Genomic DNA, 14,499 nt, shown 5'->3' on the forward strand with positions numbered 1-14,499 from the left:
GTACTGGGACACTCTTCTGTGTCCCACAAAACCGGATTAACCGTTGAAATGCCTTTTGCGTTGGTTTGTGTGGAGTGGCATTCTTCCAATAGCCCGGCCCCCTTTTAGTGAACATAATTTGATCCAACTCTCGCAGGATATTCATGCCCATTATCACCGGTACATCTTCTTTGAAGGTTTCAGGGACCAGCAGGATACCTTTTTTTCCAACTTCCTGTCCACACAGACGTACATTCATCCATACGACACCTGTGACAGGGATTTGTTGCTGGTTAGCTGCTGTGACCCGGATCAATGTCCCCTGTTCTGGCTTGGCCAGTGCTTGAAAGTAACGGTTGAAATATGACTCAGGCATGGTCGTTACCTGTGATCCGGTGTCCACTAAACAGTTGACTGGAATGCCTTCAAACTCGGCTCTTATGGTGGGACATCCTGCAACCAGGTGTTCGGAGCTGTGCTGAGTGGCCTGACACTCTACTTCCCCCGCAGTGTGCCTCATTACTGCGGGGGCCTGAAGTTTAACGCCGGCTCTGGGCGTCTAGGCAGGTCCCTCCGGCATTCTCTAGCGAAGTGTCCTTTTTCTCCACACCGCCAGCACTGAGCCTCTCTGCGTTGTTCTCTCTGTCTGTGTGCAGGAGGCGCCCGTAGGCCTGGACTGGCCGAGCTCACTGGAGGATATTGAGGGACTCGGTAGGTGGGAATACGTGGGTAAGGATGCTCTGGTGCAGGAACCATCGAGGCAGTCTGATAAGGTTGTTGTTGCCCCAGATATGCAACCTCAGGGGGGTAGCTCAAATCCATCCGTCTCTCTATTTGCGTCAACTTCTCATGCATGAGACCCAGGGAGCTTTGTAGGTCCTGCACCACTCTAACCAGGACCTCTTCATTCTTCGCAACCCCGAGGGAGGCGGTCTGGGTCCGTATCACTCCAGAGGCATAAATTTCTTCTTTACTTCGCTCCACGGCCTCAGCCAATATTTGCCGAAAATTCAGTGTAGGGTCCACTCTGACTCGTTCCCGTAGGGCTTGTCTCAGGTGAGAGCTGTAGAGTCCCAGGATCAATTGTTCCCTCAGTATCCGGTCTGCGGATCCCATGGCGGTTATCCCGTCTGCCTCTTTTTTCTGTATCTCAGCCAGTACTTCCTGTAGAGCCGTTGCATATTGTGAGACCCCTTCATTTTCCTGCTGTACCCGGTAGAAGAACTTTGCCCGGAGGTGGCCCGCACTAGCTGTTTCACCGTATATTTCTTCTAGAAAGCGCACAATCTCTTTCAAGGTACTGCGCGTAGCTTCCGGTTGTAAGCAAACAGTTTTCCGCGCTTCACCCTCCAGGGCAGCCAAAGCAATTTCCACCTGTAGCTCTGGGCTGACATTGTAAATTCTAGCAACGCTCTGTAATCTCGTCACCCAGTCTGACAGTGACATGTTCTGGCCATCAAATTTTGGCAACAAGTTAAAAAGCATGCCCATAGGGAGGGTCCTTGTAGGGGTTCCACCATTACCTAAGGCATTCACATCAACATCAGGTACGTTGCCTTCAGCCGCCTCCATCTCTGTAACCGTACCCTGCTCGCAGCGCCACTTGTAGCGGTCAGAGGTATAGGAGACCGCAATGCAGGTTTCAAGTACGGGACAGCAGACAAGGAGGCTGAAACAAAAACCGGCTTTATTAAACAGTAAGATATAATGGCCGGAGGAGGAGGATAACAGTATTAACAATTCACAGTAGTTTACAGTAAGGCTAACTGGAATGTGGTACACAAAATGGCTTTCCCGCCAACACATGCACAGTGATACAGGCTACCCTCTTCTAATATGTCCTGCCTGATTCCCGCTTATCGGGACACGTTTCTACAACGTACTATCTCAGTAGGGACTGTACTATTCCCTATCACAATCCAGCACCGGTGCTCACTCACAGTTTGTTAGACAGCTGGAGGGTCCCTTGTCTTGGCCTCCTTCATGAGGCAGGTGAAGTCCAGTTCCTAGTGCTGCAGCTTGCCCGTCAGGGACGGATGGATGAACACAGATGCGGCCCAAAATCACCACAGCTCTCTCTCTCTGCCCGAGGTGCCCGATCTTTAGCTGGATACTGCGACTCTTTATCCACACAAAGTCTCCCTCTCCTCAGGGCAGACTTGACTTTTCCTCAGCTCCGCACAGGAATTCCTCAGCTGCCCACACACTCCTCACAGTTCTCTCTCACTGCCACTTCCTGTTTCCTCTCCTCTGAAGGGTCGGCAGCAACAGTGACATCTTGTGGCTAAACTGGAAATAGCAGGCTGTATATATTATAGATGGAACACAGTGCAATATAGTTCAGTAATCCTAGGGGCTGACCCCTACAGAGGCACCAGGAGTCGCTCCATGTTGCAAGAAGTCTGACTAGTCTTCGAGTGGGCGCAGCTAAATCTATCGGGGCTAAGGGCAACATATGTGCCAAGAATCCAGAACCAAATAGCTGACACCTTGAGCCAAAAATTCGTATCCAACAACGAATTGGCCTTAATCCACCAAGCTTTTTCCCTGATAACCAAAACTTGGGGGGTGCCAGATATAGATCTGGCAGCGACACCAACCAACATGAAGTGTCAGAGGTGTCTGGCGAGAGTTCCCTTCCCATCGTCGGAGGGCACAGACTGTTTGCAACACCACTGGAACTTGTCTTTCCGCTGACGCCAATTATTCCGAGGCTTCTACTCAGACTCAAGAACTCAGGGTCTACAGTGATAGCAGTCCTGCCCTTTTGGCCGAGGCGGCCATGGTTCACAACCCTACTCCAGCTGAATACAGCAGAGCCATTACCACTTCCCATTACAGCGGATCTACTTTCTCAGGGATAGCTTCTCCATCCGTACACCTGACAGCATGGAGATTGAAAGGGCTAGGTTCGTAGCTCAGGGCTGCTCCCAGAAAGTGATAAACACTCTTCTCCAAGCCAGAACAGCTACCACCAATAACACCTACAAAAAGATTTGGGACAAGTTCCTCTTGGTCGCACAACAGCAATCCTGGGACCCATCATCTGCAACAATTTCTCAGATCCTGGAGTTTGTACAACTAGGTCTCGACAAAGGTCTTGGGTCAAATACCCTGAAAGTGCATGTGTCAGCTCTATCCGCCATGACAGGCGTGAAGTGGGCACAAGAGCCCCTTATCACTCACTTTCAGAAGGCCTGTCTAAAGTTAAGGCCTCCCAGAAAACCATCCTTCCTAACCTGGGACCTTTCGGTAGTGCTGGATGTCCTATCCTGTTAACCATTCTTTCCAGTTCAGGGAGTCTCTCTATGGGATCTAACTCTCAAGATCACCTTACTGATAGTAATTTCGTCAGCTAAAATAGTCTCAGAAATGCACACTCTGATGGCAAATGAACCATACCTAACCATCTATCCAGACAAGGTAGTTTTGAAACCTTCGGATCGCTTCATCCTGAAAGTGCCATTGTAATCAGGAAATATGCCTTCCTACTCTATCCACAGAACAGGGGAACCCACATCCACTTGATGTTAAAACCAATATTCTGGCCTACCTCTCAAAAAACAGTAACCTGAGGATGCCGGAAAATCTCCTAGTCATTCCACACGGCTCTAGAAGAGGACAAGCAGCAACCTCCCGCACTATCACAGTGTGGTTGGTAAAGATCATTAAAAGAGCTTATTTGTCTAACCAAGCACAAGTACCTGAGGGCTTATGGGCACATTCCACAAGGGCAATGGCGGCCTACTGCAGGGTCTCTTCGGAAACCATCTGCAAAGCAGCCACATGGTCTTTGAAGAACACCTTTATATCACACTACAAAGTGGACTCCGCCAGGTTGTCCACGGTAGAATTCGGGAGAGCAATTATACAGTCCAATACCTCAATTCCTTGTAAATAAACTTCCTATTTTTTCTGCTCATACCCACCCAGTTTGCGAGTTACCCCATAGGTGTATGCAGCCATGATGCGACAGGAAAACGGAAATTGTATACACAACCTTCTGTAATTTTCCTCTCCTGTTGCATCTGCATGGCAGCATACAAATGCCCACCAGTCTGAGGTGAGGTATCTATATACTGAGAATACTGGGGCGGGGGCCCTCTTAAGGTTTAATAGCTATGCGGTCCTATCAGTTTGCGGAGGCGGAGCCACAAGCCCATAGGTGTATGCTGCCATGAAGATGCAACAGGAAAGGAAAATTACAGAAGGTGAGTATACAATTTTCCATTTTAGAGGCATTTGGATTCACTCAAATTATAAAGAACCCCATCCAAATGACTTGCCTCAAAGGCAACACACCAAATTCTGCTTTGGAAAATACAGCAAAACGAATAACATATCTGGAGTCCCAAGACCAACATCAGCTAAAACCATAACAATACAATATTATTAACTATTTAAAAAGCTAGGCAAAAGGACCCTGCTCCAAAGTGTAAAATTCTAAATCACAATTAATATACATAAGTGGTAAGGGAGATTTACTAGCGATAGCTGTAGATATTGAACCTTGATTCAGATGGGCTACAACAGAACAAGACCACACTGAGTGCCAACTGAAACCGAGGCTACAATTCGCACAGACTCACCAAAATTGGACAGTAGAAAATTGGAAAAACGTTTCCTTTTCTGATGAGTCTCAATTTCAGCTGCAACATTCAGATGGTAGGGTCAGAATTTGGCATAAACAATCCTGCCTTGTATCAATGGTTCAGGCTGGTGGTGGTGGTGTAATGGTATGGGGGATATTTTCTTGGCATACTTTGGGCCCCTTAGTACCAATTGAGCATTGTTTAAACACCACAACCTACCTGAGTATTGTTGCTGACCATGTCCATCCCTTTATGACTACAGTGTATCCATCCTCTAATTCCAGCAGTATAATGCACCGCGTCACAAAGCTCAGATCATCTCAAACTGGTTTCTTGAACATGACAATGAGATCACTGTACTACAATGGCCTCCACATTCACCAGATCTCAATCCCATAGAGCACCTTTGGTATGTGGTGGAATGGGAGATTCACATGGATGTGTAGCTGACAAATCTGCAGCAACTGTGTGATGCTTTTATGTGAATATGGACCAAAATCTCTGAGGAATGTTTCCAACACCTTGTTGAATCTATGCCACGAAGAATTAAAGTGGAGCTCCACCCGATTTTAAGACAATAGCTCATGATGATTATGTAGATGATCTAATTTAAAAACGGACCCTCTGTTTTTTTTTTTTTTTAACTGTACCTTTGTTATGTTGATCAGTTTGTCTACTTCCTGGATGTGGGGACTGCGGATATGGGCAGGGATAGTGCAGCTAAAATGTCATTTCCTCTATGCGCTCTGACTCCTGGGAGCTTTTGTGATTGTTCCCAGGAGTCTGTGCGGCGGCCTGGTGCAAGCTATCGCGTGATTTCGGTGCTCCGTTGCCATCACAATGGGGTGGGACTTCCTACAATGCTGCCAGTTGTGATGGCAACCTATCCTTTTGACGGCGCTCCAATTCGAAGTTACTGCGCATGCGCGAGATCAGCAATAGAACGGGCGGTGCATGCTGGTCCATCAGCAGCACAGTGTCCCGGAAGTGGATGCCTGTGGGCTTCACATGCCCACAGGCAATATGACAACCGGCAGCATGAGATTTTATAATATTTTTTTGCGGAGAAAACTGAGGTGCGAAAGTTTTTTAAAATGGCACAAGTGAGTGACATATTTAATTATATTAATGATTGTCAGTTTGCCAATAAAAAAAAAAAAAAAAAAGTTTGAGAGAGTGAAACACTGCTTTAAGGCAGTTCTACAGGCAAAAGGGAGTCCAACCCGGTACTAGCAAGGTGTACCTAATAAAGTGGCCAATGTAGTATACAATGATAAAAATAGGTAGCTAGAGTTAGGAGGAGATGTTAATTAAGACAATATGGCTTATTGGTTCTTCTAAAGCAGCATTGTACATCTAATATGGGTATGCATTCAGAAAGTGCCCATAAGTTGACATTTTTTTTCAGACAGAAATCATGTCTGTGTGGTTTTGTGGTGAAACAATATGCTTATTTTAAAGGTTCCTTTTCAGTAGTGAGAAGCTATTAGAGGCACGGGAGTCAGAATAACTCTTCAATGTAGGACATGCAAGATACAGGGTCTGCTGTGGTGGAGAGTGGGTGGTGACGTATGAAGAAAGAGCGCCATACCCACAGCAGACGAGGGTGAGGAGTTGTGAGTGGCTTGTGGCAGGAAGAGCTGATTCTGCAAGAACAGGACAGGCTAATATTCTAAGCTAATAAGGTTTGGGGAAAGTACAAAGATTGGCAGAATGGACAGGCTAGGTACCAAATGCACAATATATTCTGAATATTTTGCCCTACAATGACCATCCAGGTTTAGTTTTTTAGCCACGTAGCAATGATGAAAATATGTGAAGTGCAGTATAAAAGGCATTGACAAGGCAGTGAGGCTTCCACATATATATGCAAATGTTATTTGGTGGTTGTGGTGCTGGTGCCACAACTCCCATATACTCTAGTTTTAGTGCAGGAATTAGCCCTGCTGCAAAGCATTGCATCAAAAATTGTAATTAAACGTCCCTGTTAAACAGGGGCAGAAAAATTGGGCCTTAGGCACTGGTGCCACGACACTGCAACCTCTCCCAAATACTCTAGTTTTAGTGCAGGAATTAGCCCTGACTGAAAGCTCTATTTAAAACGAGCAAGATAGCTAGCTATATAGATGGATATAGCGGTGTATACTGGGCTCAGAGCACGCAGACAGCACGCACAATCTCCTACCACTGACTGCAAGCTCTATTTAAAACGAGCAAGATAGTTAGCTATATAGGTGGATATAGCGGTGTATACTGGGTTCAGAGCACGCAGACAGCACGCACAATCTCCTACCACTGACTGCAAGCTCTATTTAAAACGAGCAAGATAGTTAGCTATATAGGTGGATATAGCGGTGTATACTGGGTTCAGAGCACGCAGACAGCACGCACAATCTCCTACCACTGACTGCAAGCTCTATTTAAAACGAGCAAGATAGTTAGCTATATAGGTGGATATAGCGGTGTATACTGGGTTCAGAGCACGCAGACAGCACGCACAATCTCCTAACACTGACTGCAAGCTCTATTAAAAAAGAAAAATATAGCTAGCTATATAGGTGAATATAGCGGTGTATACTGCGGTCAGGGCATGCAGACAACAACCACTACAGAAGAGCAAGAATGAAAAATCGGCCGATAACGATCGGTGTATACTGTGTTGAAGGTACACAGAACACCCACTAACTCCTACAGACGCCAACACACTACACAAGGCCGCCGCGCTGGCGGCATTATATAGTGTGGGGCATGTACTACACAGCCTGAGCTATGATTGGCCACAGGCATCCTGCCTGTGGCCAATCATGGCTCTCCTCGCTGCCGGCGCTGTGATTGGCAAAGCATGCGGGGTCACAGTGCATGCTTGGCCAATCATGAGCCAGCAATGCACTGCGATGGCGCAGTGCATTGTGGGCCGTGAGCGCCACACAAATTTGGCGCGAATGGCCCATAACGTTCGTAATTCGCTGAACGGGCGAACAGCCGATGTTCGAGTCGAACGTATGTTCGACTCGAACACGAAGCTCATCCCTGTGATCGGAAGCGGTGATCAGTGTCATGACACATGTAGCCCATCCCCCCTACAGTTAGAACACATTCCTAGAACACACATGTAACCCCTTCAGCGCCCCCTACTTTTAACCCCTTCACTGCCAGTCACCTTTACACAGTAATCAATGCATTTTTAATCGCACTGATCGTTGTATAAATGTGAATGGTTCCAAAATACAGCCAAGTGCCCAATGTGTCCGCCATAATGTCTCAGTCGTGATAAAAATCTCTGATCTCCGCTATTACTAGTAAAAAAAATGTATTAATAAAAATGCCATAAAACTATCCCCTATTTTGTAGACACTATAACTTTGGTGCAAACCAATTAATAAACGCTTGCGATTTTTTTTTTACTAAAATTATGTAGAAGAATAAATATTGGACTAAACTGAGGGAAAAAAAATGTTTTTTTTTTATATATTTTTTGGGGATGTTTATTATAGCAAAAAGTAAAAAATATTGTGGGTTTTTTTTTCAAAATTGTCGCTGTTTTTTTGTTTATAGCACAAAAAATTTAAAACGCAGAGGTGATCAAATACCACCAAAAGAAAGCTCTATTTGTGGGGAAAAAAGGACGTCAATTGTGTTTAGGAGGCATGCCACATGACCGTGCAATTGTCAGTTTTAGCGACACAGTAAAGAATCGCAAAAAGTGCTCTGGTCTTTGGCCAGCCAAATGGTCCGGGGCTGAAGTGGTTAAAGTAAACCAAATTAATAAGAGAAATATGGGAGCTGCAATTGCTGTGCCCCTTCTGAAATGTTAGTTGCCTGCCTATTATGCTGAGATCAGTTGGCTTCAATACTTTCTAAGTAACAGAAATAGAATATGTATGCATATCAGGAAAATCAGAGTTTAATCTTAAGTGCTTATCTGCTTACTCTGTTTTTGGTGAGTGACAAAAAGTACCGAAGAGTAACCAATCGTGGCAACCAGCATTTACAAAATGAAAAAAAAAAAAAACAATTGTGGCCACAGTGTACTGAGGTGGCTGATAAAGACATCTTACGTTTTCTTCCAAAACAGGACCGTATTCAGAAACAGGACCGTATTCAGAATTACCGGTATATCAAAAACAACATAACTGGCAACCCTCCACATGTCCATATATTTGCAGTTTCTTGCAATTGGTTGTCTGGAACACTTGATTAGGAACAAAAAGAGAGTACACAGGGTATCAAGGGTATCTTGTTGAGACAATCTTTACAAAATAACCACCAGCTACCTGCCACTGCATACTTCCTCTATCCACAGATAAAGCAATTTCAGAGATTATCATGTAGTTCTAACGTGACTACCATGTCTGCATTGGAACATTTATGTAAAAAAAAAATCAACAAGATCCCAGACCATATCTCTGTGATGTCATTTATCCATTATTGAAGTAAGGATAGAATATCTTACATAGTGAAGTGGAAGCAGGACCTGGATGAGGACCTACAGAGGCACAAACTGGTACAGAGGGCCTCCAAGGCTTTAATAAAAACCTTCATGAATAAAGCAAACTACTACTACTACTGTTATGTTGGTACATGGTACCTACCAAACTTGCATCATATGTCCCAGGTGCCTCCTATAAGTGTTTTAGGGGTTGCAGACAGGAGGGCACAGGCACTACATTTGGTGGTCATGGCCTGGGTTCAGGAGAGTTTGCCTCCAAGTCTATAATATTATATATTCTCTGACATCTCAAAAAAAATCCCTATGCCAAGCCCTACTGGGCCAACCAGTAGCGGAGGTCCCAACACACACCAACAAACTGATTTAATTCATATTCCTGGCCACCAAGGTAGCAATTGTTAGATCATGGAGATCCTCATCTATCCCATTCCCACGTGATTCACTTGAAGCTATCATGGATAATGATACAGGAAAAAATGTTGGCTACATTATTAGATATAAAATTATATTGACTCTTGTGCTGCTAAATAACTAAAATAAATGTTAACTGAATATACAGATTACATTTTAATTGTTTGCATGCCTGGAACTGCCACGACCACCCAAGTGTACTCATCCACTTTTAAAAACTGTGCAAAAATGCATGATAAATAATCCAACCTTAAGATTGCTTGTGAAAACAAAAATTAATAAGAAACATTAGAAAAAATGATTTTGATAAACAAAAAAAAGTGACCAAAGCGCTCTCAAATATACCAATATTGAAATATCAGTGCTCCAGAAAGTCCACACTTCAAATGGATAAAAATAAGGTGAGTGTCAAAAATAGTGCTTTAACCACCAATCACCTCTGGGTGCAATTCTCACTCCAAATCACCACTCACCTTAAACACTGACCTAAAAACACAGATTAATGGCTTTAATGATCTACCATGCTGTTCTGTGCATCACCTTCATGCGTGTTTTCCTTTAGAGGGTTTGCGTTACTCCATGGAAGAAAACTCAAAACATATAAAGAGATTTGCTCATAGACCAAAATGTATACATTAAACTTAAAATACTTAATGCACTCACAAAAGTAGCTACCTGAGGAAGTCAAGTAACCAGTGAGGAAACGTGTCAGTTGGAGCCAGGGACATCATCTCTGGTTGTCTCTGAACCCTGGAAGCTATAGTGGAAAGGATAGCTGATGAATTTTAAAACACTTTTTTGCTATTATCAATATATATGGCATGTGAGTGCATTAAGTATTTTAATAGTTTTATGTATACATATTGTGCTATGAGTGGATCTCTTTTATTTTTTTTTGTCTGAGCCTTTTTCCGTGAAGTTAAGCAAGCCCTTTAAAGGAAAACACGCATGACGTTGATGCACAGAGCTGCATGGTGGATCATTAAAGCCATTAATTAAAGCTGCGATTACTGACCTTTTAGGTCAATGTTTAGGGTGAGCGTGCATTGCACCCAGAGGTGATTGGTGGTCATTATGGACACTTGTTATATTTAAGAGCACTTTAGTCACTGGATGTTTTCTTATCTCATGTTAATAATTGAATTTCTCACAAAACATATTAAGGTCGCATTATTTATCATACATTTTTTTGCACAGTATTTTGCAGTATATACACTATATTACCAAAAGTATTGGGATGCCTGCCTTTACATGCACATGAACTTTAATGGTATACCAGTCTTAGTCCGTAGGGTTCAATATTGAGTTGGCCCACCCTTTGCAGCTATAACAGCTTCAACTCTTCTGGGAAGGCTGTCCACAAGGTTTAGGAGTGTCTATGGGAATGTTTGGCCATTCTTCCAGAAGTGCATTTGGATGAGAAGGCCTGGTCCGCAGTCCCCGCTCTAATTCATCCCAAAGGTGTTCTATTGGGTTGATGTCAGGACTCTGTGCAGGTCAAGTTCCTCCACCCCAAACTCACTCATTGATGTCTTCATGGACATTTTTGTGCACTGGTGCACAGTCATGTTGAAACAGGAAGGGGGCCATCCCCAAACTGTTCCCACAAAGTTGGGAGCATGAAATTGTCCAAAATGTCATGGTATGCTGACACCTTAAGAGTCAAGCCCAATCCCTGACAAACAACCCCACACCATAATTCCTTACCTCAACCTGACAGAGCACCTTTGGGATGAATTAGAGCGGAGACTGCGAGCCAGGCCTTCTCATTCACATCAGTGCCTGACCTCACAAATGTGCTTTTGCAAGAATGGTCAATAACATTCAAATAGACACACTCCTAAACCTTGTGGACAGACTTCCCAGAAGAGTTGAAGCTGTTATAGCTGCAAAGGGTGGGCCAACTCAATGGTGACACTGTATACCATGTTTGCTTACACCCACAGCACTATCCTGTGTTGGTGTACTTGTTTAATTATTTAACTCAATATTGAACCCTACGGATTAAGACTTTGATGCCATTCAAGTTCATGTGCGTGTAAAGGCAGGCATACTTTTGGTAATATAGTGTATGTTTAAAGGAACAGCGCACCATATTGTTAGATTTTACATTACAAGAAAACATTTCCCTATTTGAAAAAATATGGGACCCTTGGATATAGTACCCTTCAGGAGAACATTGAATGGCATAACTGACTGGACTCACAGGACGAAGGGAGACATAAGTCTCTTTCTATACTTTCTCTTATGCTTTCCTTTTTCCTTCTTGTCTTTCTCCTAGTTTCTTCACCCTAAGCCCTTGTACACACGGTCGGACATTCCGACAAGAAAATCCGTCGGATTTTGTCCGAAACTTGTGTTGCATACACACGGTCGGACAAAGTTGTCAGAAAATCCGATCGTACGTAACGTGATGACGTTATTTAGTTACGACGGGACTATGTTCAGGCTAGTATCCAATAGCTTTGGTCTAGGAATTTGATCTGAGCATGCGTGGCACTTTGTCTGATCGGAATTCTGTACACACAATCGGACAAAGTCGGATCATGTTGTCGGAAAGTTTTAGAGCCCAGCTCTAAAACTTTGTCCGTCGGAATATCCGACGGAAACAGTCCGATGGAGCCCACACACGGTCGGATTATCTGACAACACGGTCCTATCGGACATTTTCCGTCGGAATGTCCGACCGCGTGTACAAGGGCTTAGGTTTACGTTACTTGCCCATGTGGGCTACGGTTTATACCTGTACCACCCTACCTATTTGCAACATACCCTTTTGCAAGGGTTTTTTTCTCATTGTTGTCCTACTACTCAACTTTGCCACTTCCTTTTATCTCAGACACATGGGAATTGGTTTGTTAATAGGGTGATGCTCCTGAGCAGGTACTATGAGGATATGTTGGAAATTTTGGGTCATGTTTGAAGATGTACAGTGCTAGAGTACATATGACCTGCTTTGTATTTTCTACGACTGTGTTGAAAACCAATAGAAAATTATTGGAAAAGAAAAGAGTACGCATATGTTGTGTACATAGTAAATACAGTTACATAAACGTTACCATTGTTATCTTCTCCATTAAGATCCTCCTGGTCTAATCTTTGGAATTGTGCCTCTTCTTCCTCCTTATGTTGTGGGTATACAGAAACATGCAGGTCTGTTTCTGTGATTCTCTTTGAAGAACAAACACTCAGATCTGAAAAAAGGAAAGGAAATAAACTGCAGTACAGCAGAGTATGAGAGTAAAAAATAAAATACTGCAAGATTCGCCTAGGACAGAAAAGATACCCAATTAAAAAGGAAATCCAGGATTCTTGTATGAAAAAAAAAAATGACCATTAAGTCATTGATTTATGAATGCTGACCATTTGTCTTGCAGCACTGACCTCCTAGTTTTGACTTCAATGAAGGACAGTCTACATGAAGTTTGTATGTTCTCCCTATGTTTTTGTGCATTTTCTCCAGGTCCTTTGATCATCTCTTACAATTCAAAAACCTACTGGTAACTGTCTTCTGCCTACTGTGTGTGACTGTGGTATAGAAAGAGTTTGCAAGCTCCTTTAGGGGCGTTAACATAATGTCAGACATATTCATTCACATTCTGCAAAGTGCAACGGAGCATGTCCATATATAGACTACAATAGTATGCAAATACATATGCTATGCAGTTTTTTTTTACATGCCATGCCAGTAAATGAATGTCTCACAATGTAATATATTGTGAGGCACTTGCAGCTAGGATTGTGGACAGTGTGCATGCAACATCTAGGTTTCATTGCCACAGAAAAAACCAAAGGAAACCCCACTGCTCCACTTTACAATCTTCCCCCTAGCCACGGGCATGCTGTGTGCCCGTCGTAAGAGCTTGTCCACACTTCATGTAGGCGCCGTTCAGAAAACAAAAAGGGCTACACACCGCTGATGTCACTACTTTTCACCGAACGTTCTGTCAGCACTCAGCCTTTTCATCTAGCAGCATACTCGCATAGAAGAGAGCCCTCTTCACAATTCAGCTCACATATATAAATGTCTGTGAATTGCTGAAACAAATAATGTGGTCTGGCTGCCAGGCAATATGTGGACATAGGAATGGAGGCTTTGTCCCACCCATAGTTCTACAAAGTCTCTGGGCTCCAGGGCCCAGTCTAATAAGATTCTGAGAAAAAAAAAGTGTGTTCTCTCCACATCAGCCTCAAATCCTGAATCCCCTCACCATGTGTATGCGAGAAACCTAGGTGCAGAAAACAAAAGGGGTCACACACTGATATCGCCACTTGCTTTCAAACTTTATTCCATTAAGCAATGCATGCTGCAGGTCCCCACCTTGAAACCACTCCTCTATGATGCGTTTCACTCTCCTTAAAATAACATTAAAGTATATATATATTTATTTATTTATTTATATATATTAGGGGTGCAACGGATCAAAAAACTCACGGATCGGATCGTTCCTCGGATCAAAAAACTCACGGATCGGATCGTTCCTCGGTTCAAAAAACTCACGGATCGGATCGTTCCTCAGATCAGAGTCACGGATCGGATCATTTTTCGGATCAGCAAATAATAATTGAATTTGCAAAAACCTGTCAAAATTCCACCACCATATAATCCCCACTGTAATATCCACAATCTCCCCATTGTAATGGACATTTCCCCCACTGTAATATTGGCTGAGTATGGCTGGGTACAGCTGAGCATGGCTGGGTATCGCCAAGTATGGCTGGGTATTACCGAGTATTGCAGAGTATGGCTGGGTATCATCGAGTAATGGCAGGGTATTGCAGAGTATTGGCAGGGTATAACAGAGTATTGGCAGGGTATGGCAGAGTATTGGCAGGGTATTGCAGAGTATTGGCAGGGTATTGCAGAGTATTGGCAGGGTATGGCAGAGTATTGGCAGGGTAATGCAGAGTATTGGCAGGGTAATGCAGAGTATTGGCAGGGTACTGCAGAGTATGGAGGGATGGCTGGGCATGGATGGACGTGACTGCAATTTTCACAGAGCAGTGCTCTGGGCACTACAGATCCAGCCCACAGCGCTGCTGCCATCCGATCTCTCCCCCCCATTG

At 43.8% G+C, this 14,499-nt stretch overlaps 1 protein-coding gene across 2 annotated transcripts in view; it reads right to left on the reverse strand.

The window, feature by feature from the left end:
- IKZF3 (IKAROS family zinc finger 3) overlaps nt 1–14,499 on the reverse strand; it is a 224,925-nt gene that overhangs the window by 94,533 nt on the left and 115,893 nt on the right. For both annotated transcript variants that reach the window (XM_077459817.1, XM_077459816.1), the window contains exon 3: nt 12,492–12,626. In XM_077459817.1, the coding sequence (XP_077315943.1) occupies nt 12,492–12,626 (135 nt within the window). The remainder of the gene's footprint in view (nt 1–12,491; nt 12,627–14,499) is intronic.

The sequence above is a fragment of the Lithobates pipiens genome, unplaced genomic scaffold (assembly GCF_037356315.1).
Source record: "Lithobates pipiens isolate NorthernLeopardFrog02 unplaced genomic scaffold, aLitPip1_a1.2 Scaffold_28, whole genome shotgun sequence".
Classification (NCBI taxonomy): Eukaryota; Metazoa; Chordata; class Amphibia; order Anura; family Ranidae; genus Lithobates; species Lithobates pipiens.